The 27485-nt window shown below is 39.7% G+C and overlaps 3 protein-coding genes and 1 long non-coding RNA gene across 13 annotated transcripts; 3 read left to right on the top strand and 1 right to left on the bottom strand.

Annotated features, from left to right (window-relative positions):
• The first annotated feature begins 329 nt into the window (after positions 1-329).
• On the top strand, positions 330-14311 carry Dop (microtubule-associated serine/threonine (MAST) protein kinase dop). Of its 4 annotated transcripts, none has more exons than XM_078193344.1 (21): positions 330-483; positions 816-1035; positions 1177-1393; positions 1464-1543; positions 1631-1733; positions 2241-2322; positions 2620-2722; positions 2800-3023; positions 3102-3177; positions 3255-4052; positions 4116-4288; positions 4347-4417; positions 4492-4719; positions 4833-5060; positions 5143-5698; positions 5847-6031; positions 6111-6331; positions 6405-6737; positions 6981-7046; positions 7319-7808; positions 7960-14311. In XM_078193344.1, the coding sequence occupies exons 3-21, from the start codon at positions 1216-1218 to the stop codon at positions 9078-9080; spliced, it is 5316 nt and encodes a 1771-aa protein (XP_078049470.1). In that variant the 5' UTR covers positions 330-483; positions 816-1035; positions 1177-1215; the 3' UTR covers positions 9081-14311. The 4 variants fall into 4 exon arrangements, with proteins under 4 accessions (XP_078049470.1, XP_078049472.1, XP_078049471.1 ...); XM_078193345.1 differs by having other exon boundaries at positions 331-667; positions 5143-5668; XM_078193343.1 differs by having other exon boundaries at positions 331-667.
• LOC144476432 (uncharacterized) lies at positions 6684-7712 on the bottom strand. The gene is made up of 3 exons (XR_013495035.1): positions 7624-7712; positions 7309-7556; positions 6684-7215 (listed from the first exon to the last, which is right to left on the bottom strand). It is a non-coding gene; the product is annotated as an uncharacterized LOC144476432 (long non-coding RNA).
• Positions 14312-14641: 330 nt separating the features above from the next.
• On the top strand, positions 14642-17800 carry LOC144476429 (small glutamine-rich tetratricopeptide repeat-containing protein beta). 2 transcript variants are annotated; one of them, XM_078193355.1, is made up of 6 exons: positions 14642-14772; positions 15109-15269; positions 15449-15613; positions 16413-16763; positions 16883-17230; positions 17296-17800. In XM_078193355.1, exons 4-6 carry the CDS (start codon positions 16438-16440, stop codon positions 17336-17338), a joined length of 717 nt encoding a protein of 238 aa, XP_078049481.1. In that variant the 5' UTR covers positions 14642-14772; positions 15109-15269; positions 15449-15613; positions 16413-16437; the 3' UTR covers positions 17339-17800. The 2 variants fall into 2 exon arrangements, with proteins under 2 accessions (XP_078049481.1, XP_078049480.1); XM_078193354.1 differs by having other exon boundaries at positions 14646-14772; positions 17303-17800.
• A 439-nt stretch (positions 17801-18239) lies between these two features.
• On the top strand, positions 18240-25657 carry Rho1 (ras-like GTP-binding protein Rho1). 6 transcript variants are annotated; one of them, XM_078193358.1, is made up of 5 exons: positions 19912-19960; positions 22411-22493; positions 23711-23871; positions 23960-24343; positions 24608-25657. In XM_078193358.1, the coding sequence occupies exons 2-5, from the start codon at positions 22436-22438 to the stop codon at positions 24644-24646; spliced, it is 642 nt and encodes a 213-aa protein (XP_078049484.1). In that variant the 5' UTR covers positions 19912-19960; positions 22411-22435; the 3' UTR covers positions 24647-25657. The 6 variants fall into 6 exon arrangements, with proteins under 6 accessions (XP_078049488.1, XP_078049485.1, XP_078049484.1 ...); XM_078193356.1 differs by lacking the exon at positions 19912-19960 and adding an exon at positions 19961-20304; XM_078193362.1 differs by lacking the exons at positions 19912-19960; positions 22411-22493 and adding an exon at positions 18240-18478.
• The last annotated feature ends 1828 nt before the right edge of the window (positions 25658-27485 follow it).

Raw genomic sequence — 27485 nt, 5'->3', positions numbered from 1 at the left:
TGGCAACAGATTTCAAGGTCATTGAAATCAGAGGTGGCTCCCATAAACTGCACGTTCACTGTTAGTTGAAATAATTTTAACGTCGAGCTATTACTATTTATTGTATTCTAAATAAACGTGATCAGACCTGCTTAGGGATCCCCTTATTGTGAGCATCCTGTAAAACAGGGGTTCGTTCGGTTCACGCGTTCAAGGATGCGTGTATTTGTGCGCGTTTTCATGCACGGTCATCGGTTTGCGCGTGCGTGTTCGCGCGTGTGTGCACGAGGTCCGGTACGGTGTGTTTTGTCAGTGTGCGAGAGGTTTGTGTGCGGGCTGCGTGTGTATGTATGTCTATCATGAGTCAGAGCAGCCATGGTTGGTCCGTGTTTCGTAATTAATTCTCTTGGTTGACGAGAAAAATGCGAGTCTAGTCCCCGGGAGCAGGACACCTGCACGTTCCCGGGCCGCGCTTGTCCGCAGAGGACATGCTCGTTGTGCCCGGTAAATCGCACATCTTTCATCATTCTTCACCTCCCGCTCACCTCTGCTCTGCTCTTGTATCCACCGTGTGTGCGCGGTGCTCCCGAAGTGTTTTTCGTGTGTGTTTTGCTCCTCTTGTTTCTCACGATAGGCATCACCGTAACCCGGTTCTATCCTACCGCGGGGCTCTCCTCTGTTCGAACAGGTACTTTCGTTCGGTAATACGCACGGTAATACGTTTACCTAACGAATCCTACCGCCTTATACCACCTCCAGCCCTTTCTCGCAATCGACCGATCCCGCCTTCCTCTTCTGTACATCCTTTTCATGTGTTGTACCACGAATTTTTATAGAACACCAGGGGAACGAAAGCTACGGACCGCGGTCGACGGTTTTCAGCCTCCGAGGACGGCGGCCACGAATGCCCTCTGTCGATTTTCCAATATCAGTCTCTTCTCCGTGACGATTATACCTTCACGGGAAAGAATGGACTGTGAATACGTTGATGGTCTCGCTGATCGGAATCGCCTTTTATTTGCCGTTCTGTCCCGCGAATGAAACAGCTCGAGTCAGGTACATATATATGTATATATAGGTATATATATGTGTATACCAACATTTCCTTCTACCCTGAAAGCTTCTTCAACCCTCTTACGACGAAAACGTGCTCATTTTTAGCCCAATTGTGATTTGTCATGTTTGTTTATGCTCCAGATATCTTGAATTATTGGGCCAGATAATTGCGGGAGAATCATGGATCAAAACAGAAACAGACCCAGCAGACCCCGTCTTAGGTCTCATGGCAATTCTGCCAGGGTCCTTGTGTTCGATCAGACTGAAAGCGAAGAATCAACTTGTAGCACCGAGGCAGATGTGCAAAAGCGTCCGATGCCACCCAAAGTGGAAAGTAAAGAGGCTCCAGTTAGACCTGGTTCGTGGACAGATCTCAGTGGCTAAACATTTACTCTAGTTTATGATTGTTAACCATTTGATATTTTCAGTGAGCGGAGAACTGTCGAATTTGGTCAGAATGAGGAACTCTGCTATTGGAAAATCTGCACCCTCTTTATCTGTTCATGTGGTTAGTCATATAACGTTATTAACCGATGTATGAAAGTTTATCACAAGCGGGGTATATATAGATTTTTATGCAATCTTTTCTTTGCAGCGTGATTTTAACATTCCTAGGCGGGCTGCCAAGGCGGCTCATCGTAAATCTTTCATTGCAACAACATCCCCTACCTTACCTAGATGTCATTCACCACTGTCAGGTATGTAAATATTGTTAACAGAGATGCTTTCTTGTACTTTAATGTTTTTAATTGAATTACATTCACCGAACATTATACATTTTCTTAGCAAACAATTTGCGCTCTAAGAGAATGTTTAGTAAGAGTGACTAATGAAGTATAAATACATGCTATTCAATTATGAGCAACTACGAGTACCATGTGTTTAGTAATCACATTACATAAGTGTTCTGGTCACAATTTATTTAAGATTTTAATGAAGATATATACACATCGACAGATATACAAATATATATTTTCATATGTATTTATATTCGTGTAATGCAGCTGTTACAGTTTGCAAGTATTACACGCGATGAGTTTATTTACAAGTGTGTTAGATCTAGAATGTCTAAACAACTATTTCCTAAAACAATATCCCAAAAGAAATTCATTTTCATCCACTTAGAAGTGTGTGTGTTTATATTGTTTACGTCTTTCGATAACGATAGATGATTAATTTCTTTTACTGCTTGTTTCCCAATATAGCATTCGTCCCGATTGTAGGCAGTCCCCTAGAGAGTCCTAGGATGTCATCCAGTCCACATTTTGCTTTTGCTCCAATTAAAAGGTATCTACTTTGTACCTACTTTTAGTCTGTTTATATCTGGTCTGGTTGCCTATGTAAGTAGGTGTCGCCATTGCGAGCACTATATTTTTAAAGCATTATTAATAGTGGAAGAAAAACGCGAAATGTCAATGCAGAAACTAAGCTGTGTAATCTATCAGAAAAAACAACGAATATGGCTGTAAGATCCACTTTAGCGTTACAGTGAAATTATTGTCGTCCATGTGTTAGTTCTACAGAGTAGAATTATTTTTTTGCTCGTTGTATAAACATTAGATTAAAGTGTGCATAATGATTAAGGATTGGAGGAGGTGCCACGGGAACCGGAGATGGCAGACGATGGTCGGTTGCGAGTTTGCCCTCGAGTGGATATGGAACGACACCCGGCTCCAGCAATGTTTCGGTTGGTCATTCATTAAGAGTTTAGTATGTTATGAAAGCGCTAATGATTATCTACAAAGTCGTTATGTACTTAATTAGTCACGGTACTCGAGTCAAGAACGGCTACATCAACTTCCAAATGTTCCGACCAAGGACGAGTTGCGTATGCTTTCTTGCCATTTCTCCAAACCTGGCACACCTTGTTCATCACATCCGGGCTTTCCGGGCTCCAGCATCTCCAGCATACCAGGAAGCGTGTCTCTCAGCCTTGACGAGGAAGGTCGTAGATCACCACTGCACAGACCACGTTCGCGAAGTTTAAGGTAAGCGTCCAACAAAATGCATGCTCATTAGAAATGGAATAAATGTTGCTGAAGAAACGGATGTTTTACCAAATCTAGTAGTCCCAGTCGGTCTCCAGTATTGGATAGTGAAATCGTGATGATGAACACTCTGTACAAAGAAAGATTTCCAAAGGTACAATTTAAATAAAGGATACGATAACACTGTGACGTAAAATAGCTATTTTTTAACGATAAACTTGAATCTGTTAGGCAACACAACAAATGGAAGAACGTTTGACTAACTTCGTCAACGAGAACAAGGATCTGGACGAATATGAAGTGATGGCAAATATGACGCAAGATTCTTTGCCCATTTTACGATTTGTTCATCATCAAGTGATTGAGATGGCGAGAGATTGTTTGCAGAAATCTCAAGAAAAGTTAATCACAACGAGATATTTTTATGAAATGAGTGAAAATTTGGAGCATCTGTTGATGGAAACAAAAGAGAAGTCACTCGAAGCTGCAACCAGATTAACGGGGCTTATTAAAAAATTGTTGCTAGTAATATCGCGCCCGGCTCGTCTGCTGGAGTGTTTGGAGTTCGATCCAGAAGAGTTTTATCATTTATTGGAACAGGCCGAAGGTCAAGCAAAAATAAATGCGGGAATCAAAACAGATATACCTCAGTACATTATTACTAAGCTTTCTTTGAATAGAGATCCGATATCCGAACTTCAAGAAGATTTAAATAAATTAGAGGACTCGGCAAGCTCGAGCGACAGCAACCTGCAGATCACTTCGAGTCCGAATAAGGACGACGAGAAGTCTCAGCGGGTGCCGTGCGAGAGCGATTACGAAGTATCAAAATTAATTAGTAACGGCGCTTACGGTGCTGTTTATTTGGTCAAGGAGAAGACCACGCGCCAAAGGTTTGCCATGAAGAAGATAAACAAGAACAATTTAATGCTGCGTAATCAAGTGGAGCAAGTTTTCGCTGAGAGAGACATAATGAGCTTTACTGACAATCCTTTTGTAGTATCAATGTACTGCAGCTTCGAAACTAAGGTATGTAACTTGATTGGGAAAAATTTTGATGTTTCAATGATTAAGCTGATCAATTAATTACAGAAACATTTATGCTTGGTGATGGAGTACGTGGAGGGCGGTGATTGTGCGAATCTTCTGAAAAACATTGGTCCACTGCCACCGGATATGGCAAGGTTTTATTTCGCAGAGACCGTGTTGGCTGTTGAGTACTTACACAGCTACGGTATCGTCCATCGGGACTTGAAGCCAGACAAGTACGTAGATGAACGTTTATTAGTTCTTCAAATGTTTTATGTCTCCTTTTGCTTTCAGTTTACTCATTACCGCATTGGGCCACATCAAACTTACAGACTTCGGTTTGAGTAAGATGGGGCTCATGTCCTGTAAGTGGTTCACAAAAGTCTATAATAATTTGTTTGAAGGGTTGATCATAAATTTCTGTCCTCCCTTTTTTTAGTGGCGACGAATCTTTACGAGGGATACATAGACAGGGATACGAGACAATTTTCAGATAAACAAGTGTTTGGTACGCCCGAGTATATCGCTCCGGAAGTAATTCTGCGACAAGGCTACGGTAAACCGGTTGATTGGTGGTCCATGGGCATCATCCTGTATGAATTTTTAGTCGGCTGTGTTCCATTCTTCGGTGACACTCCTGAAGAATTATTTGCTCACACGGTTAATGGTGAATTTTTGAATTTTTAATATAACGATGAGGGGAACTGAGAGATAGAGTTTATTATTCAAATTTGGTTCTTGGCATATGAGTAATAATACGTAATCCAACGGTCTAAATAGATGATATCGAGTGGCCCGACGACGAAGATTGGCCTGTTCAAGTGGAAGCAAAAGATATTATAACGGCGCTATTACAACAGAGTCCTAGAGACAGGTTAGGAACCGGTGGGTCACATGAGGTCAAAGAACACCCATATTTCTATGGAGTAAATTGGAACAGTTTACTCAGGCAGAAGGCTGAATTTGTGCCACAATTGATCAATGATGAGGATACAAGTTACTTTGATAGTAAGTTCAGTCTACAAGCTACTGCTTTTCGACAGCTTCGTTTCCTACAAACGCCAATATAATAAAAAAATTGACATTGCAGCTCGTATGGACAGATACAATCACGACATTGGTGATGACACCGATGACACCGATGACTCCCCTCTCTTCGGATCATTTTCTTCGTACTCTCCGCAATCGCGGAAGATTTCTCAAACCCGTCCACCGCAACTGAATCCGGAGTCAGAGTCAGATGCTTCGAAGAAACAGTTGTTCCGTACTGAGCTGGAACGCACGGTTGCTCAATTGTCATTAGGTTCCGGTGCTATGGTCACACCACCATCCAAATTAACCGACTCTGGTTTGTTCGATAAGAATCGACCGTCTTCGTCCATTAAGGGTAACGCGTGTTTGGAGACTCCACCGAAGCCAGACAAATCGAACGCGTCGTTCTCCAGCCCCATTCCAACGTCCAGCGGTGACTCTCCGTTAACTGTTATAAGGAACACGCAACTAGAAGGGACATCGATCAACTTGAGCACACCCGACTCCTCCCAAACAGAGTCGGAGGACATCAGTCCACAAATCCAGAGAAAGCGACACGTACACTCCCGCGACAAGCTGCCCAGGTTCAGTATATCCGTTGATGATGACCACATGTGAGTCGCTCGAACATTGAACAACGCGAGCATTATTATTTATTTTTTTTTCTACTAACGTACGAATTGTTCGTTCACCTTTGAGACGATGTAAATGAAAATGATATCGATAAGTACGATGTGTAAAAGTCGACTATTGTGGTTGCAGGCTGGACTTAGTTGCTGCGAGTAGAGACACAACACTGGATAGTAAGCATAATTCTAGCACCGACTCCTTTGAGTCATTCAACGCAATGTCAATCATACCATCGGTGAAGCAGAAGTCACGGTCTGTCATAAAATCCGCCTCCACTAGTGGACTGTCGTTAGTGATACCTACCAGCGACTTCTCTTGTACGCATTCTTTCAAACAAATTCCAATCTGTCACTGACCTAAAATATGGAATCAAACTTACAATGTTTCACTTTTCAGACGATGCCTCTTTAAATACTCAACAAATCGAATCTCCCGGTGGATCGTCCACTGCTTCCTCACGAGACACGTCCCCTTGTCGTGAATTAAGTCCTCTTGTTACGAGCTTGAAGCCTCCTATCATCATTCGAAGGGGACCATGCGGATTTGGTTTCACTGTGCACACTATCAGGGTCTACTATGGGGACAGCGATTTTTACACTATGCATCATCTGGTTATGGTATGTTATTTAGTTGTTTTCGCATAAATCTTCGTGAATTAGACAATTTTATGTATTGTTTTACATATTCCAGGTTGTCGACCAATCCAGTCCAGCGTTCGAAGCTGGCTTGAGACCGGGTGACCTCATAACACATATAAACGGTGAACCGGTACAGGGTCTATATCATATACAAGTTCTCCAATTAATGTTAAGCGGCGGTGATCATGTGACGTTGCGCAGCACGCCGCTGGAAAATACCAGCATTAAAACCGGAGGACGGAAAAGGGACCTAGCCCAAAGCAAAATGGCACGTCGAACGTTGTACAAACAGCGGAAACAGAAGCGCGATCATTCCGATAAGAAACGAAAAACGTCCCTCTTTAAGCGAATTAGTTCAAAACGAGCTAGCGTAGAGATGCAACAGGTACAGAAGATGTTGGCGTAAATTTTTGTATACTGTAGACGTAACAAAGGCCTCAATGTGAACGTACACGTGTTCTCGTGGCTAGTACAATCAATGTATTAATATACCTATATTACATGTACGTTCCATTTTTTTCTTTCACACAAATACTAGACGCGGCATAACACGCTGAAGCACCGGCGGCTACTTACAAACGACTTATACACCGATTATGTTAAGCGTTACTTTTGTTTTTTATTGCAGCCATTAACTATCAGTTGTCCATTGTCAGCACCCATTCTATCCAGCGACAGCAAACCTCCACTTATGGTATGATTTTACGTAACGTTTCCTGATCGTCATCTTCTTTGATAATCAGATTCAGTTTCGCCATTTCTGTTGAAGCCAGAATTTGGTTGCTCGATTACGCTCACGCAACAGCTTTTCAATGTTGTTTTCTCCAATGTCTAATTAACCGCGTTCAGAGTCTTACACAACACTAAACATCGAAAACTTTGAGTTTCAAAACACATATACCAATATTAACTATGAAAATAATCAGATAGCCATACTGGAAATTATATTTACCCACCGTTTTACAGATGGCCGCAGGAATTTGTTCGCCGTCCATGGTGACGCCAAGCCGATCCTTCCAGTCGTTCACGCGCTCTCAAGAGACCTCGCCATACTTTGCAGCCTGCACGAAATCTGTTTGTAGTCCATCGCCGCCCACTAATCGCGTCAGCTCCGATTCCTACCATTCGACCGGCAATTCGAGTTCTTGTTCGAGTCCAAACTCCTCATCTCCGGGATCGAACACGTCTGCCGCAAATCTGGCGACTATCTCAAATCAATCGCATTATCAGAGGCCCAGCACTCTTCACGGTTTGAAGCACAAGTTACATACGGCGGCAAAAAATATTCATTCACCGAACCGCAGGAAATCCGTCGGCCATATACCACTGTCTCCATTGGCAAGGACTCCTAGTCCGTCACCGCTTCCGGCTAGTCCGACCAGAAGTCCTAGCCCATTAGCGTTCCCCACGGGACATCAGCCTGGTAGTTCCAACACTACACAGTCCTATAGTCCAGGTGCGATGAAGTATAAATTAAAATTTTGTATGAGTGATTGTCTGATTGTATAACATCTCGACGATTCACGTTACTATTAAGCAGTCTAGTTTCGTTTAGTTCCCGCAGGATGATCGTAACCAGAATGTTAATAGAGAAACCTCGATTTTAGGTGTTTGCTTGTCAACGCCGAACAATCAAAAGAAGAGCTATGGACGTCCGAAATCCGCAGAGCCTGGGTCTCCTCTATTGAGAAGAGCTCTGAGTCCGGATCGGCTGCATCCGCGCTCCGCAGAAAACAAGACCTCGATATCGCCGCTAGCTAATTCAGTGGTAAAGGTGACTCCCCGCGTGACTATCGCTCAAACCTCGCATTCTGAGACCTCGGAGGAGAATGGGGACAGCTTCAAAGACACGAGCGACTCGAAGACTGAGAAGAAAGTATCCAACGAGCAGAAGTCTGACTACTCGAAGCTGTCTCACGCGATATCGATTAACCTGGGGAACGTAAGCATGACAAACTCCTGCGGTAGCACGCAGCTGCCCAGAATAGCGGAAGAGAAAGACTCACCGACTGGTTCGAAAGGCGACGATTACTCTGCGAAGGACGCTCTGCTATCGGACAAGACCGAGAAAGCCTCTGCAAAGTTGACTGAGGTAGAACGAATTCACAACGACCGTCGCGACCAAGACTCTAAGGTGTATCCATCTTCGAAGACCACGGAGCAATCCACCAATAAGATCGAAGAGAGCACCAAGTTCGTCAATAATTCTCCCACTCCGCAACTACGTTCAACTGCGTCCCACAAGCAGTCTCAGAGCAACGAGAAGGGTTCGCAGACGTGTCAGAAGACGTCCTCCCAGAACAGCGAGAAAGGTTCGCAGGCTGCAGTTTCAAAAGTAGCGTCGCACAACAGCGAAAAAAGCTCTCAAACTGCGGCGCAGAAGGCGTCGTCGCACTCCAGCGACAAGTGTTCTCAAGCCTCTGGCCAGAAGTCATCGACCAGCGACAAAAGTTCGCATTCGTCCCAGAAGTCGCAGAGCAACGAAAAGAGCTCGCAGGTTGCGACTCAGAAGTCTCACGGTGAGAAAAGTTCGCATGGGACGCAAAAAGGTCAGAACAGTGAAAAGGGAGGCGGCCACAAGTCCAGCGAACAGAAAACAGGTAGTAAAAGTTCAGAGGCTAATTCGGAGAGTAGGAAGACCTTGAAGAAGCATAAGATCGACGTGGCCGAGGACGCGGCTAGTGCTTTTGACACCGCTGGATCTGGAAAAGATAAGAAGAATGTTTAAGTAAGACGTTGTTGAGTTAGAGAAATGATGTCCACGCGTTAATCAGACTCTTTTGCCAACGAACGACGACGAATACCTGTTACAGTTACGTTTCTTTTTCCTTTTTCTTTTCTTTTTTTTTTAAATATTCGTTGTATCGACGAAATCTTACGAAACGAAAACAGTTAAGCGTCTATATAATCTAAATAGAGTACTTGGGTAAGAGCGAGGAGGAAGTAAATCAAAAGCAAATGGAGCAGTTCTGTATTCGCAGCTTTAAAAACAAAACTAAAAAACAGGAGTTTGTATACTCGAGTCTCGAAATCTTTATAGGCTTCCATCGAATCGATACAGCTTGGAGAACAGCTTTCACGATCAAGCACTACGTGTGCACGTGCATCTCGTGGTGCGTCCAAAGCCATCCTGTAATTATAATCTTTATTGTCATACGATTTAATTGGATACAAGGAAACCAAAATGTGAAAGTAGATAAACTCCGACGTATTATATATACTTAAACGGTTTTAACTGTGCAATTTGTTGATGTCGCTCTTCTAATTCTTCGCGAGTGGGGGAGTGTGTATTGTGCGTGTGCATGTGTGTGTGTGCGGGTGAGAAAGAGAAATAAGAAGATGTAATTGGAGTAATTTATATACTTCAGGCTACAGTATTTACACGATCTCATTTACGTTTACGTCTAATATTAGCACATCACTGTATGGATCAGCATCGCGAATCGTGTATAGATAGGTCTTTTTCAACGCGATTAATATTCGTGAAAAGAAACCAGAGAAGACAACACAACTATCGTATACACTCGTGACTCGGATTTAATCTTTTTTTCTCACATTGATAGAGCGAAGGCTGGGAATCTATAAGAGTGGAACAAATGAGATCGACATGACACGGGTTCAAATTCTTTTTCCTAGGTGGATCTTTTTCTTTTTTGTTGATATAACTGATAGTGTGATAGCTAAAATTCGAATTATTCAGATAACTCGTCCTGAAAGCTCGGAACATGAGAATTTGTTCGAGCTGGCCTTCGCTCAGAAGCCACGAAAATCGGCCTACACGCGCGAGTGAACACGATAACCGACTTCGCCGCGATGACTAGCGTACAAGATGCTCCCGCATGCACAATGATATTATCCCTGTCTCTTTGTAGCGGATTCCAGCACGCTGTGATGCATTTAATTACGATGTTTAGAAATTGGTGCTACAATTCATCGCTTGGTTATCCTGCGCGTGAAACTGGTGCTCCCATTCTACTGTATGAATTCGTACCAGAGGCTAGAAAGAAAAACGGATAAAGAGGAAAGAGAAAGAACATAGAAAGGCGATAGCGGAGAAAGAGAAAATTCATGAATTAACGACAACGTAGAACGATTAGTAGAGTGGCACAGCTGGAACGAACATATCGCATTGGAAGCATCTTGAGGTTTTCCGGGTCGTGTGAGAGTTGCGAGCGTCTTTGAAGGCCCGTTGGCCTCCGACACGTAATCTTTTTAGTATTAGGTACTCGTTAATTTATTCTGTATATATATATACACACACACAAAACAAAAGAGACACACGCGCGAGACGAAGAAAAAGGAGGGTAAAAAAATTATGAAAAACAAGTGTACATTAGTTAAGGGCAAAGTATGCTTTAATCATGAGAACGGCCGCGGTACTAAATTGGTCGCTACGGCTTCCGGTGGGGTCCACCGCGTTCTCCGCGCTTCTCGCGAGTGCTCGCTTACGAAGGAACGTCCTTTGCCATAAAGGGACGCGACACGACGTGACCGTGAACGTGTCTCTGCCATAGATTTGCGTGGGTCTTGTCCCCGACAATGTTTTGTAGAAAGCGCAAACGGGAACAAGGCGCACAAGAGGGCCACGCGGACCGGGAAAGGTCCCCCGGTGACAGATAATGCTTTGCGTTTCAAGCGAATCGAATCCAGTCGAATCTGGCTCACCGCTTTGAGGAAAAGAGGAAGAAGAAAACGGAGGAACATTTCTTACGCCCTAAACATGGACCGTGATCGCGAAAACGAACACCGGGGTGTTGTATGTGCGCGCCATTGCGGCTCCGCGAAAGTGTTCAAATTGGACGTTCGAGAATGACGATGTACGAGCTTCAGTTACGCGATTTATGGGGGTCGAGCTGCGAGCGAATTTTTTCGGATATTACCGGGAAAGGCTGTTCAACGTAGAACTCGATAAAATATTTGCATTATTCTTTTAGCGGCTGGAATATTTAACACCTCTGGCAGGAAATGTTTGTTTATCGAGAACGTGGTCGAACCAAAATTTTCTTGCATGTATATGAAAAATAAAGATTGCATTATGTGTATATATGCATTCGGCGAATAGAGCAGAATAATTGAAAATTGTCTTTCTTCATACGGTATGACAAGATTTATCATTGTGCTTGCTTTTATTGTTAATCAAATTATTTTCAACGTCAAACTCATGATCGTAACAGCAGATATTGTATTCGATGGAACAGATTTTGCCAGGGGTGCAGCTTCTTTTGAAAAGTGTTATCTGTACAGAAAACTTTAATGTAAGATTTGCGTGTCTTCGGTATTGAATTCGCCCACCACGATCAAACATTGGGTTTATTGTTATTCAAATTTCTACGCATACATCAAGGGTAACGCCGAAACGTTTTGTTCTCAACTTTGTAAAAAATACTGTATTATATATTATTTATTATAGGCTGTTAGATTAGAGGATAGCTGTAAGTTTTGTGAATGTTTTAGTTTTGGGAATGTAGGAGTTTGTTCTTCAAGTTAACGTTACGTGTGGCAGAGTAAAACTATGAAAGCTGTGGAGTATTCGATCGAGTTCTACATAATTTTACGAACGATCGTCTTGAACCGACATGAGAACAGTGATATTAAAGTTGTCCGTGGCTCGATCCAAGAATACACATTTAATTGTTTCATTGATGCACGCTATTTTCGATAGCATTCTCCTTTGATCAACATTGAATATTCGCGGTGCGATCGTCCGTATCATTCCGTAGCAAATATTACTCTCGCGAAAGTGAAATGAAATTTCGACGCGATAATTCGAGCATCCGAAGTTGCAACGCCAGCGTGGCCAACAACGATCCAGCGATTCCACAGCGCGTAGCTACAAAACGAGCCTCCCCGGGGCCAAAGATTAGAATCCAAGCACGCATTTTGCAAGCATATAGTTTATACACCACCGTAAAATTTAACGAAATCGACTATCCCGAGCAGTGATTGAAAACTTTCCCGATAAAACACCGCGTGTTTTAACCGCGAGGGTAAAAGCTAAGGAATGCTTAAAGGGGAACTGATTTCGGATTCTGGACTCCTTCGCCGTTAACAATTTGCAGCTAAGTTCGAAATAGTTGGACGCGGACGCCTGGTCTTTCTCAGCGAACAATCCATTTTTTATCCAATCCATTTTACTCGTTACAATCGATTTTTTCGATCACGGAAACATGAAAGTTATACATATAATTCTTAATCGACGAATTGATTCCAGAACGATGTTCTAGATCCATCTTGATCAAATAGTTTAAGAATGTTAATTAATCTGTCAGCTTTCAACGACTAAACACATTGTTTTTGTTATACGTTATATACTGAGAACTTTTGCTACATTTTGCAAATAGAAAACGTAACGAGTTGGTACGTGAATAATCGTCTCTTACCAGTCCAATCTTTTGATATAACCGCATGAAACTAAACAAATTGGGAGGATCCTCCTATCTCTATCGATCGAAATGTTGCTCATTGTTCAATGATGAAAAGACCAGCGACACCTATTTAATGATCGTAAATAGCTGTGGGATCGTTTGTCGCCCAACGACTGTAGTCGTTAAAAATCCGTTGCCTCACCACCCCGTTTGCATACGTTAACTCCGTTCAAGTATGGTTGATGAAAAATGATACCGGGAGCTCGTAGCAAAAAGAGAGAACAACAATAGTGGATCTTCCATTCGAAGACAAATGGAGATCAATATCGAGATCTGAAAATATTTCCTGGTCAACTTTACTTTTAGAGATTGCGAATTTCTGCGTACAGTCGTGACACTTTCCAAAAACAAAATTGCACGAGTTTTCTGTGTCGCGTTCATCAATTATAATATTACATGTACGATGGACGATCGATGCGTGTCGTTGACGACCTATCCTCGAGAGGATCAGCGTACACAGCATACAGGGTGCTCGCGAAACCACGGTCAATTGAGAAACATGCGACAAGCCGAAGATGAGCCAACGAATGTAATTTTGTGTGTTCGAGACTTCGGGCGAAAATCTGAAAAATTTGAGAAAAATCAGAAGTCCGACAACATTTGCTCGATCGCATTCGGACGCCCTGAGTCCGACGTACATCATCGTCTTAGCCCGGACCATCGAGCATCGCACGCGTAGCAGTGCGACACGCAGCAGCACAGACGAGGATCGATAATTTGTTGAACATTGTTTCGTTACGTTTACGTGGGTTGTGATTTTTATATAATATAGGGGAGTAAATGTATTCGTTGGTGACTTGTATTATCGAACTGCGGGCGTCGCGCGGTCGCGATGATTCCAAGAAATCGCCGAGCGACATTTCATCCCCCTTTCCTTATCGGATATAAGACCTTTTGTAACGTGAGACCGCTCGCTCCGACGCTACGGTAAATTTTTTGGGAAGTCGCGAAACTCCGGGTTCGCCCGCAGTTCATTTATTATCGTTGAGACACGTGTGCGTGGTATGTATTTGTTTCTACGGCCGGGGGGGACGCGGAAATTTGAAATGTTCCGGAATCAATTCGCCGGCGCCGAGTGTCGTTCAGTTTCCGACTCGTACAGCCAAAATTACCAGGGTACAGTTTCGACAAAAAAAAAAAAAACAAAAGAACAAAAATTAATCGTAGAAGACCGTAAAAAAGAAAACTTTGTTTCGTCTGCGACGCGCCCGTTTCCTCCTGCGGTGATCTTAATTATATTTTGCTGCGAGACCGAGGGGAGATCGGATCGAGATTTCATCAGCGATAGATCATAGGAAGCGGCGCTCCTTTACTTTTTCCTTCTTTTTTTTGTCTTTCGTTTCTTATCGTTTCCCTTCGGGGTAGAAGAGAAAGAACACCTCCGATTGAATTTTATTCTTCTTTTGTTTTTTTTTGTGATAAGCGAACTGGATGTTCTCCGTGAGAATGTTTATCAGCGAACTCGACGAACGTTTGATAATTATATTACATGCTCTCGACGTGAAATACAGTTTCGTTTCTTTATTATATGGCACGACTTGTCTTGTTATTTGATTACATGGAATTCGGTTTTGATTTACACTTAAAAAAGTAGGGATAACGAAAACATCTCGAACAAGTCTATATATTCATATTCATTATTAATACAAATTATTATAAGATATGCAATGCCGTACGGATTCCAAGAATCAATTTTGCTATATTTCAATTGCAAACCTACGTGCAGCGCCATTTCAGGTAGCGGCAAAATGTTGCAACTATTAGCCAAATGATCGACAGCCGATTTTAACTAACAGTTTCAGCGTTTCATCACTACCTCAATTGGCGCTGTACAGAATCCGAACGAGATACATTTTCCATCCGCTAGGGGAGTCGCGACCGTCTACGTATCCAGATGCAGGGTCCCTTAAAACATTAATTATTGCAAAATCAGGCAACCGAAAAATAAATCAAGGACACTCGACCATTCAGAAGAATCTGCTGCGTCGACATCGTGTAAGAAAAACAAATGATAGTAATGCAAATTATAATCAATTAACGTAATAGTCATTAATAATTACGTGGCTTGTGTTGGTTACCCTTGCGCACACTTTATACGTTTTCGTAACTCCGCGCCCCATGTTCTCCACGAACGTGCTACGGCTACAGAGAAACTTACTATCGTATGTATATTTGGCCGGTTGGAGAAATCGGTTATCTTTATTTTTAACAATAGATTAACCGTTTCTCCGTCATATAAATGCAGACACGAGTCTTCTAAATGTTTCTACAGCTTCGAAATACATTATTAACCTATGTGTCAGCAGATTTCAGAATGCATTTTTCATACAGTACAGGCGTCGATTACCACGACCGTTTACCGCTACGTGGTGATAGTGTTTCCATGTCCATCGGGAGGCTACTTTTGAACAAAAAAACACGACATTCATTTTGTGGCTCTAATTATCGAGATATTCTTTTCATTCCCGACGTGGCAAGAATCGTCTGCAACTGTAAGAAATATATTCAATTTTCTCCGTATTGATCGCAATAAATAGTGTGTTCTGACCACATCGAATGAACGCAGAAAATTTTCCCGGGCATTCTTGTATCTTCGAAATACATATTGTTTACGTCTCAAAATGAAATATTTTATGCCGTCATGCTAACCGATTCGTGCCCCTGTTCCTAGTGACGGTGGTGGGGAGTAAAACGGGCGGAGCAGTGGGGGCCGGAGCTCATGAGGAATCAGTTGTCCAGGCCTGCGCTAAGGTTTCCTTTTTCGAGCAAGTGGCAGCCATTGAATCATATTGAAATTTCCCGTTGTTGCTGCGTAACGTCATATTCGGTTTTCAAGGTACATACAATGCAAAAAAAAAAACGAAAAGAAGAACCGCATATAATCGACAACTTAACCGTTCGAGTACCATGCAGAGCGATCGCGCTGTTTAGATTTCATGTCGGAAAGACCCACCAACACTACATTTGACCGTAATGGACAATTGACAGTGTATTTAGATTCTACCAAACTCGGCGCATTCAACTTTACTAATTCTTGTTCGTCGTATTGTTATTTTTGTTCATGTATATATCATATAAGCGATCTTGTTTATAGTTCTGATTATTTTCAATCATATTTATCGAATGATTACTCTTTACGACATAAACTAAGCCGAGCGCTATCGATTCCCTCGAAACTCTTCGACAAGATTTTCCAAAAGCTCTGAATCTCAGCACGGTTACAATGTGCCATGTCAATGCACTCTATGATCTGTCAAATTGGATAACCTACCGCATAGTTGACTAACAAGTAATCTTATATTTCTAACGATTAAAATTTACTGAGAACATCTGTATTATTTTGCACTTATTCCAATGTAATTCGTGTTGTTTAATCGACTATCGCGTTGTCCAGTGCGTTCTATTAATTTTGTTAGCAAACAATGAATCGACATAATAAAACATTCAACAATTTGTAAATAGCTTTCGTTGTTATTGTTGCTGCAAGCGATGTTGTCATTGTAATATTTATTCCTTCACTATGGTCGATATACTCTTTGACATGCCATAAAAATGATTAATTTTTGAAAGATTGTATAGAGGTTATGTCACGTGCCGAGGGAGACGTAGTCTGATATATCCCCTTTTCGTTTTAGATTTAACAATTCCGTGAAGACAGTGATGGCTGTCAAAGGTCTGGTTGCAGCAATTATTCAATTTTTAACTCAACAATTGGAGGATGGAAACATCACGGAAGAATCTCGGGAAAGTCTCGAAGTAGCAATACAATGCCTAGAAAGTGCTTACAATGTCCAAGCGTCTGATGTTCAAGCAAATTTTAATTTACTCGAAGTATTTAAAAACACAATTGAAACAGCAGAAGTTCCTCCGCCTCCTGCCAAGGAAGCTATGCCCGAAGACAAAGCTGAAGCAGAGAGATTGAAAAAAGAAGGAAATGTTTACATGAAGGCTGAGAAACACCATGAAGCTATCGCTAGCTACACACGGTATGTATTTTGAATATAATACAATTAATTTTAGATAATTTAGTTAAAGTCTACTAATTTCCATAAAAAAAAAACAGAAGAGTTAATGAAATGTGTAACATTAACATATTTTTATTTAGAGCAATTGAATTAAATGGTACAAATGCAGTGTATTACTGCAACCGTGCAGCAGCGTACAGCAAAATTGGCTTTCATGAGCGAGCAATTAGCGACTGCAAAGCTGCACTGGCCATCGATCCCACTTACAGCAAAGCACATGGACGACTAGGATTAGCATACTCTAGCCTAAATAGACTTGTAGAAGCTGGAGTTAGTTATAAGAAAGCTGTAGAAATGGAGCCTGATAACGAAAGTTACAAATACAATTTGCACGTGACTCAAGAAAAATTACGAGAACAAAGTCAAGGATTTTCTTCGTTTGAGGATATGATTGATGTTGCGCTAGCTAATCCAGACATCCTCCGAGCGTAAATATCGAATTCTAATTTTTCCATACATAGAGGTTGCACGAATGTCGACTACATTTCAATAGTTTTCAGAGGGCAACGGGTAGCGCAACTAATACAAGATTCTGATCCTGAACTTTTGGAGATACTGATGCGACAAATGGGAAATAATCCAAGTAATCCTGAACCACCACAAAATAATTAAAATAACTGCGAGGCTAACTGATTAAGGCGATATTCATATGAATATATACTATAAAAAATTTTCTTTAACTTATCTATTACATGAAACGGAACAACTTGTCTTTTAGATATGTACCGACGTGGTATTATATGTAAAAAATTCGGAAATAACGGTAAAAAAAGGAATGAATATTTTCTGGATAGGATGGCTCTCTAAGGGCACATGAATTGCTATTACTGTTTATACTGTACAACGTGTCGCTAAATATGTATTTTAATTCTTGCTCATTTGTATCTTGTTACGATAGATATTGTTATCGCTGTTTCCTTTAACAGTCATTTTTAGTATGATGAAACATCACATAGTCGAGAGGATTAAAAAGTAAAATAAATTAATATCAATCTTTATCATGCTATCACTACATGTACATCGTTTCGTTATCTCGAACCGATAAAAAGAATGTCTACCAATCAAAACAACGCATTAAAAAAATTTACGAGATAATATTCTTCCGTAATAACTGTACATTTATAAAAACGTACTAATACGACGAATCGAATCATTCTTTCCAAAACGTTTACAGTTTATTTGACATTTTTATAATTGTCTAACACTAAAAATATGATTTTAGCCACACATTATGGAATACAGCACTGGTTTCCTCAAAGTTAAAAAAAAAGTGAATATAAAAAATTATATCTTTGTTTGTTCTTTATACCGAAACATTCATTTTAAACCTTATGTGGGTTTCCCGAATGAACTTTAAAAATGCAACTATACAATGACAGTCGATAATATAACAACCCCAAGTGATTCGGGAATTCAAAATTCACGCCACTTGTATTCCTTTTAAACTGGTAGCACGCGTACACTAATTCTGCATGCGTCATCCAATGACATCATTCTTATTTGGCACTGAACAAAGCCCGCGTGTAAATACACAAGCCATTTTTATATTTCGTGGTCTAATTTGTTTTCGGTGTACGTGTACATAAATACGTATTTACGAGTGATTGCGAACACTGTATGTGCATTGTTCTGTCTTTGGTAAATGGATATCATCGTCGGTTAACAGTTCTTAGCCGGTAAGTCTCTCCATAATATCATAGTTCAATGTCTCTAAAATTTTGTTGAAACACATTAGGCTTTTGTTAGAATCGCATTCGTAAATCACGAACAAATTCGACGAATTTGTATAATAAAAGACACATTATACCTTTCATTTTGGCTGACTAAATTTAATTTTTCAACTATGTTTGCATTGTTTGTACCTATATTCAGAAGTATTGGTTAGCTATACCGATCAGCGGTCGCGCGAATGTATGTAGTATTATAAATAACGCGTTAACTACTTTTACGATGCATCGTGCTTCGATCTCTATCTCTCTCTCTCTCTCTCTCTATGATCCTCTTTCTCTTTGTTTTCCTCCCTGTCCTTCTCGCGAAGCAACAGATAATTTCTTTTATCGAAAATGTGATAATTATGACGCATCACGAAAAAAATTTGAATTTTTTTTCTCGAACCATAGAAGTGAAACAATTCGAAGTTCGTCCTTGTTTATTTCACATCGTTTCGACGCCGTGATTTTCACGTATCCTGAAACGCGATGCAGCATTATTATTTACATATTTTCCAACCCTTTCCATCCTCCGTCCACAAATACATGTACACCCGAGAAACATGATGCGTGCGCAAAGTCCCTCCACAGGTTCATGACGTGCGCGGGTGGCGCATGATTCGCCGGTTTCGGAGTACCAACCAGGAACGTATCATTCGATGGTGTCAACGTTAAGTATTTTTTTTGTCTCGAAAGAAAAACAGTCGCATCGCAGGAATCGTATTTATATCGATGACTGGAAAATGAACATAGTTCGATGATACTTTTGCAGGTATTAATGATCGATTTTGTCTATAGATTGTTAATACGTACGAAATATTCTTTTCTTTCTACTGAAATACTATAAATTGTATATGCACATATGTATTCAAAATATGTATACATATATATATATATATATACATACCACGATAGTATAGAAACTGAAATCCGAATTGAGAGACACGTCTATGCGAACAAATGAATTATTTTTATACTACTGCGAATAAAACAAATTTTAAATTACAACGACAAATCTTTTCAATAATGAATTTACATTTACTATGGTTAAACGATTAGGGGAATCCGTGTTGTCAGTTTTTATTATTAAATCTCTTTGTTCAAGAGTTTCCTATATATCCGAAAAATGACACTGAACGTAGAATTCTACGTAAACAATTTTATATGCGAACAATGCAGGCATGGTGGAAAGATCTATCTTAATTTGCGCAATTGATCATCGAGTATTAATAGTCGTGAAATACGACTGATAACGAACGGTGAACCTCCGGTTGAGGCAATTCTCGGGAATTCGAGTCGTCTTGTAGGCGTGATGATGGTCCACGGAGCCGTAGGCACGGTCCTGAGCATAGTGCCCCCCTCGCTGCTCGATTGCCGCACACTCAACAGATTGAGGTGTGGCCATCGAGGGCAGCCATTTTCTTGACTTTCTGTCGCTTAACATTTCAGGTAATACGCAATTATTTCTTAAGTAATACTGATTGGAGCGGTGCGAGAGTGTGCTGTGCTGTGTGCCCGGGTGTTCGATAGGTGACCCGTGATCGGTTCGTTAACGCTGCGACCGGGAATATTGTGTGTGTCTGTCACAAGGAGGGAAAAAAGGCCTCTCCTCCTCCCGTGATATAGAGAGAGGGCCGAGGGAGTGCCATGCGTTACGAATCCACGGCATCTTCGTACGACCACCGTTTCAGTTAGCATAGAAGCTACGCGCTGTTCGCTCGGGGCTGAATTCGATCGGTGATTTTGGATTAGCCCGTATCAGCTTCGAATACTCGAGCTGGTTTTTTAGATCAGTAAGTAAATCATCCACCAGGCACTAGACCCTTGCGTCGCTGTCCTGTCGCACCCCTAGCGCCCCCAGCCACCCCCCTCTCGTCCGTATCCCCCACCCCCTCGTCGCCCTTTCCCCGCCCTCTTACCCCGTTACGCGGCAATGCACTTCCGGCTGTGCAAAATTCGGCAAAAAGCTCTCCAGGCCTCTCCTGCGGAAACTTGAGCAAAGAAGTGTGTCGCGGTTCTGACTTGACATTCCTGTCCTGTATCGGCGTCGTTGATTTCTACCCCATCGTCGGCCGACGTCTCGTATATCACCGATAAACAAAAGGTCGGTACGTTCTTTGACACGATACGAGCCCGCGTTGCTCTTCGCTTTTCGGAGAGTGCTCCACTTTGCTCTCTGGTTGTTCCGCACTTATGTTTTCTCACCTTCAGAATGATTTCATCGGAATTTCCGTTTCGTTCCGTAACGGAGATGTTAAACAAAAACGCACGTCGATTACCTACCGAACGATACACGACCCTTTTTTATTCGCTGTAGGATCCCGTACAACCCGATTAAAAATTGACGACAAGGAGCGTGTACAGTATTAGATTCTTTTTCAGCAATTTTATGACCGCTTCGTATACGGGTGCAGCAGCAATTTTTGGATCGCGTTATACGAAATCCTACTGTATTTCGAATGTACTTTGGAACGGTATATGCTACTATAAATAATTGCTGCATCTGGCAGATGGCAATTCAAACGTTTCAATCGAAGGTTTCAATTCTTAGAGAGGTCCACACGAATGCTGCACCTCTCCATGCAGCTTGTACTATTTGCAGTGGTCAATCCTACGATACTCCAAAAAAATTGAATAGATTGTGTTACCTATAATGTTAACAACATGTAACACTTTTCTCACTTAACCAACACATATACAATTCTTATATTCGTTTGCATCGCTTCTGCAAAAAATAGACTATATTTTACGCTAAGATCTTTGCTTCTGACAGAAAATTTACCAAGCGCTTTTAACTTTGCTCGCACAATATACTCTTCCTAAATGGTTTTGTGGGAAAGAAAATTTTATGCTTATATTGTTGGATGTTTCTCAGCTAGAAGTAATCCTTTCTTTTTTCTCTGTACATCATCGACTATAATCTTTAAAAGTATGAACATCGAATACTCGATACTATTTTAAATATATTTGAAACTAAGTATGTTTTATGAAGAGAACATTTGACAGTTACAATAAAATGAAGATCAAATCTTCGTATTTAAAACATTTCAATGTTATTTAATGTTATTGATCGCTACTAAATAATTGAAAGATTTCATGAAGCATCTTATTGTTACACCATGCGAATGTTCTGCTTGTTACATTTATTTATGCTTCCCAAATATTATTTTTAATGATTTAATATAACTTTGGATAGTGCATGTTTCATACAAGATAAGATATATATTCATGCATGTTCTTTAAAATCATATTCAGTTTGTTCTAAGGCATAAGGTATAGTCTTACCTGGTGCACAACTCACAATATAATTCAAATTAATTTATGTACAACTCTGAGCATTCATGATACTATGAACTGTCACATTAGGGATCGAAGGCATAAATTGCATAATTCGTACAAGAAAGAATAATGAGTAGCCACTGGAACACTTGGGATACCAAGTGCTCCAATTTTATGAAACAAAATTGTTTCGCAAGTTGTTCAAGTAATTGTTGTGTAGGCCCTACCTTGTGCATTCCATATTACATACAATTTAATTTAATTTAATTTAATTGTGTACACAGTGATATTGACTATGATAACATTACATTTACATTATATATTTTATATATATATATATATATATATAGGCAATGACGAGCTCAGTGCCTTGTAGTATACACATTTTCAATGTATCCGAAGGAAAGAGTTAAGAATTGATAGATTACATATGCGTCGTGCATTAAATCATCATAGATATTATTTAATACTTTTACAGATATTTACAAGTATATAGTTATGACAAAAAGAAAAAGAGATCTATTTGCATACATATTGACAATTATGATGTTTGTGTAGTACGTGCAATTATCTCGCAGCCTCCTATCCATTCTAACATATAAAATGTCCACTTAAAACAGAGACGCTGAAAGAAAGACTAAAAACATGGGATGCAATGCGGGCCGATGCCTCGGTCCAGACGATACGGGGTACCCTGGATCAGGTACGACCCAGTCAATATCCTTTAAATCTTCAGCCCTCGTAGGTTGCTTTCTAAATAGCATTTGAAGTAGACAACAGAATAGATACAACAAAGTCTTACCTACAATACCCACATACAAGTAGCAGCTGGCAGTAATGAGATATAGAAACAATTTTCTAGCAATGTAAATCTAAGTCAACGGAGGGCTTTAAGGAGTGTATGGCTATTGTACACATATGTAATGCTAATACCAATTTAGTGTATTAAAAAAAAAAAATCAATAATTACAACACTTTTTAGGGAAGAAATTCTATACCCTACGAGGTTTGAATCTGAGTCGTTGTTTCTAGAATTTGTCAAAAAGCAAATCTAATGCAAACAATTTTGAAGGATTACCCTGACTTCTTCCTAACTCTATCCTGAAGAATGCTTTTTTTCTCAATCTCTCTCACTATTTCTTTTGTATCTCTGTATATGCTCTTGGATTTATCCATTGAAAATTGCTTTTTCACTTGTTTGTGCCTTTTCAGGCTATAGGAGATGTATCTTCTTTTAACAGTTACATTAATCCCCTGCTCTCTCAGCACTTCTTGTATTTCCCATTAAGTTGTGATTACTTTACGTGTATTACATGGTCACTTGCTGCATGTCCTTAGTTTATTTTTTTGGTGGAGTTTCCAAAAGATGTTCTCTCATTTAATTTAGATTCATTACTATTAGAACTTTGATAGTTCTGAAGCTCAATGATCAGTTCAGAATATGTTGTTACCTGGATTATCTACAATTTACGAATATATATGCATATATAGACACATGTTTATGTACGTGCATTTTTAGGATCGAGCGCTAGAAATTATTAGTGCACATTTTTTACTGTTTCATCTGTACATAAAGTTGAGAATATTCTCGGCGCATATTAGACATCACTGGCAAAGATTATAGTGTTAGAATAAATACACTTTAAAAGAGTATATTCTAAAGAATTATGTCGCTATTCGAGCATAGGTAAGTTATTAGGTTTATAGTTATTTCATTCGCGCGATCATCAGCCGTTTCTTATGATTCACGAGTTCTCTAAACGAAAAATTTGTTACTGGTATGTAACCTTTGTGTATTACTTGCTTTTTTATTAATAGATAATCTTTGAAAGAGATTTATGTGCATAAGGACATATAATCTTATCAAGTGAAATTATAATGGAGCTATAGTAAATAAATGGAAAATGATTTTCATTTTAGAATTCATGGCAGCCATTAGGAAGAAATTGGTTATTGTGGGTGATGGCGCTTGTGGTAAAACTTGTTTACTCATAGTCTTCAGCAAAGACCAGTTTCCTGAAGTATATGTACCCACGGTATTTGAAAACTATGTCGCGGACATTGAAGTCGACGGGAAACAGGTGAGCATTCGGAAGAGTTTCTTTGTAATTCTTATAACTATTTATACACGATACAATATACTATATAAGACATTATTTATAACAATAGGTGGAGCTGGCTCTTTGGGACACGGCTGGACAAGAAGATTACGATAGGTTGCGTCCATTGTCGTATCCTGACACAGACGTAATCCTAATGTGCTTTTCCATCGATAGTCCCGATTCCCTGGAAAACATTCCCGAGAAATGGACACCAGAGGTGAAGCACTTTTGCCCGAACGTGCCCATCATCCTTGTTGGAAACAAAAAAGACTTGCGCAACGATCCTAACACCATCAAGGAGCTTAGCAAGATGAAACAAGAACCAGTAAAGCCTGAGGAGGGTAGAGCTATGGCCGAAAAAATTAATGCTTTCGCTTATCTTGAATGTTCTGCTAAAAGTAAGGAGGGTATTAGGGAAGTATTCGAAACGGCAACTCGAGCTGCGCTACAAGTTAGTATTCTTGAAGTCCAGATATGTTTAACGAAACTGTTCGACACAAATATTTAACTATGTAACTTCGAGTACATTTCTTTTATTTGCGTATATAATTCCTAACTTGCTAACGGTATACTTGCGTGTTGTATATTCTCCCTTGGAAACTCAAAGTTACAAATCTGAAAAATGTTAACATTATAATGGTGTTAACATACGAACAGTATAATTTCATAAAATATGCCACAGGAATAGTACCTTAATTAGAAATCTAATTTTCAGGTAAAGAAGAAGAAGAAGGGAAGATGTTGGCTCCTTTAAATAAAATGCCAAGTGTACCCGGTAACGGGCTAAATAATGGAATTGCGGAGCTAGCTGCAATGGAGCTAGTTGTTATGCCGGAGCCCCCCAGCGGAAACCATAATATAATAACAACTTATCTTTAATTATTTTACACAATAAAACAAATCTATGCAGAAAAAAAAAACGAAAAACAACCACAAAATGCGCCCGCAATACAAAAAACTGTCATTGATGAAACCGGAGACTTAAACATTGACTAAATTCAATACAAGTATATGTGCTATATATATGAAAAAAATCATAATGTATATTGTAATGACTACTTGATTGTATTTTTTAAATGGTAATGAATTGTGCTTCGAGTTTAAACAATTGTCATACCAACTATTTACATTTACGGTACATAATTATCTATATCATTCTATCAATTATTACTATTATTATTAGTATCTCTCATTACTATTATATGCATTCTACATTTTTTTTAATCGTAGTGGCTGTTTATTTTTGGTAATAAAAAAAGATATGTGAAAGAAAAGGACGACGGAGTTGGGGGAATTCGTAACAAAGTTAAAGAGAGAGAATGTGTGTGTGTATGTGTGCGCGCGCGTATGTGTGTGAGAGAGAGAGGGAGAGAGAGAAAGAGAACGCACGAGCGAGGAAAAGAGTGTAACGGGGAGAGTAGGAACATAATATGCAATGCAAAGTCATAGAAAGCAATGTAAGAATTTAAAACAGATCGTTAAGAATTCCAATTGTTACGTCACTATTTTACTGAACTATGGCATTATCGATATTTCTTAAACAAGCAAACAAAAAAAAGTAACAAACATTATATTACAATTATAAAATTGCGTAAGTAGACCAGCGGATCATTTTGATCTATACGAATACCATCTAGGCTAAATGTATTATTATTATTATTATTAATTATTATTATTATATTGTAATACGATGACACTAACATTACGGATTATACAGCGGCTCTATTATATTTATGTATTTCGACAACACATCCTTTGTGTCCAATCAAGCATACAAACAATGTCCTGATTTGTCTGTTACGCGCGGCATATTCGATCCAAAAATTGATCCGTCTTAATTAATTATAATTGAGAAATATTTCTGAACAGCTCTATTAATTTAGAGCAAAGAGATTTCACGGAAAACGTTAGTTCTTATTATAGTAACGTTGCGCAACGTACACGACGATTGCTTTTCAAAAATATTTTGATCGAAAGAAATGTGTTTTTTAAGTGAAGAAAAATATCGATTGATTTACCAATTTCAAGAAGTTACCTTATAAAGCATTGATTATCGAGCCTGTTAAGTTATCCTGTATTTTCCTTCCTTTTATTTCTTGTTCTTTCGTTTCTCTCTTTCATTGATGTGAATACATACTGTTTTATACGCTTTCAAATTTATAAGTCTTCTATAACAATTAACCTGTAAGATTCATAAGGTCGTTGCTTTTTGCAAAAACTACTGAATTTACGGCTGCAATGCAGTCCTGGCCATTGATTCAAAGAATGACTGTGGAATTGTGTTCAACAAACGTTTCTTTTTTAAACAGTTAGCAGTACTACCGTTAAATTACGCTTTTAAACAGACACCTTCGTGAAGCTGCAATCAAGCTTTGCAACGGTGAAGATCATCTTGTTCATCGCAGATCAACGGATGGATTAAAGAAACGATCGACATTGATCAACATTTCGATGCTCTAAACTTCGTTTGAGTTAACGGTGAGCAAGACTTGTTTTTATAGCGTTTAAATCAAATTTATTGTACGCGTTCAAGTGATCAGTTAGCTGATAAAGGATTAGAAACTTTTAATCTTTAATAGAAAATCCGTTGCAGAGTTTGCGATATGTTTTTTTATAATTTCTAGAACAGTACTGTTAATTAAAACTGTGTCAGTGAATCCTTTATGGACCATTTCTCTTATGGTGTAATAAAAGCGATTGTGATTTCGAGCAAAATAAATCGTTAAAAATTTGTATAAACTACTAATACCATAACTTTTTGTACGATGAAACGTTATGGGATCGCCGATCGTTGAGATGTAATTTATTTTCTATCAAAGTTTTGATCCTTGTCAGAAAGAAGGCGTTCGTAGGACTGATTTTTTAAAAAGTAATATACTGTCACGCGACTAGAGCTCAAACAATAGCTACTGATACTTTTTTATAACAAAGACTAAGCGTCGATAAATGCACAAAGTTTTCGAGATAAGCATAAACGTTTTATTAAAGTTCTTCTACGTTTGATGAAGGTCGCAAAAGGCAGTGATTTATGCGCGACAAACACAAATAAAAGATAAGAATTTTATCTTCTTTTATTTTGGTCGTCCGTACTGGTCCATATGGGATTTATAATTGTATATGTATAAATGTTCGTATTTGGGATAGAAATATGTAATGCCTCAACGAGTGGCCCGTACAATTTTTGTTTTCCAGTAATTTTTTCGCGGTGGGTATGCAAGAGCAATATAAATTACGAATTGCTTTGATTCTCAGTTGTTCACGATAAAGTCGCGAGCAATTCACATGCATACGTGTATATGTTATACTTGGCGAGCGTACTACCTGTTTTATTGGTTTGAATGTTGAATTAGCAAGATGTTACACAAGTACGAACCGAACAAGAAAAAAGAAAAGGAACCGTTGTCTTCGAAGTCTCCACAATCCCGTAAAGTCCCGTAGAATTAGTTTGTATAATAGCTTGTCGTGCAGCTAACTTAAGAAGTTACGATACTTCCGAGAAAGAGAACTTGACGATTCACACACGTAGCGTTTTCTTCAAACAGTGAAGTGAGAACCGTTACTTTTTTATAATTATCACGGGAAACGAATTCGAG

The sequence above is a fragment of the Augochlora pura genome, chromosome 10, assembly GCF_028453695.1.
Source record: "Augochlora pura isolate Apur16 chromosome 10, APUR_v2.2.1, whole genome shotgun sequence".
In the NCBI taxonomy this organism is placed as follows: domain Eukaryota; kingdom Metazoa; phylum Arthropoda; class Insecta; order Hymenoptera; family Halictidae; genus Augochlora; species Augochlora pura.
This window is presented reverse-complemented; position numbering and strand designations above follow the sequence as displayed.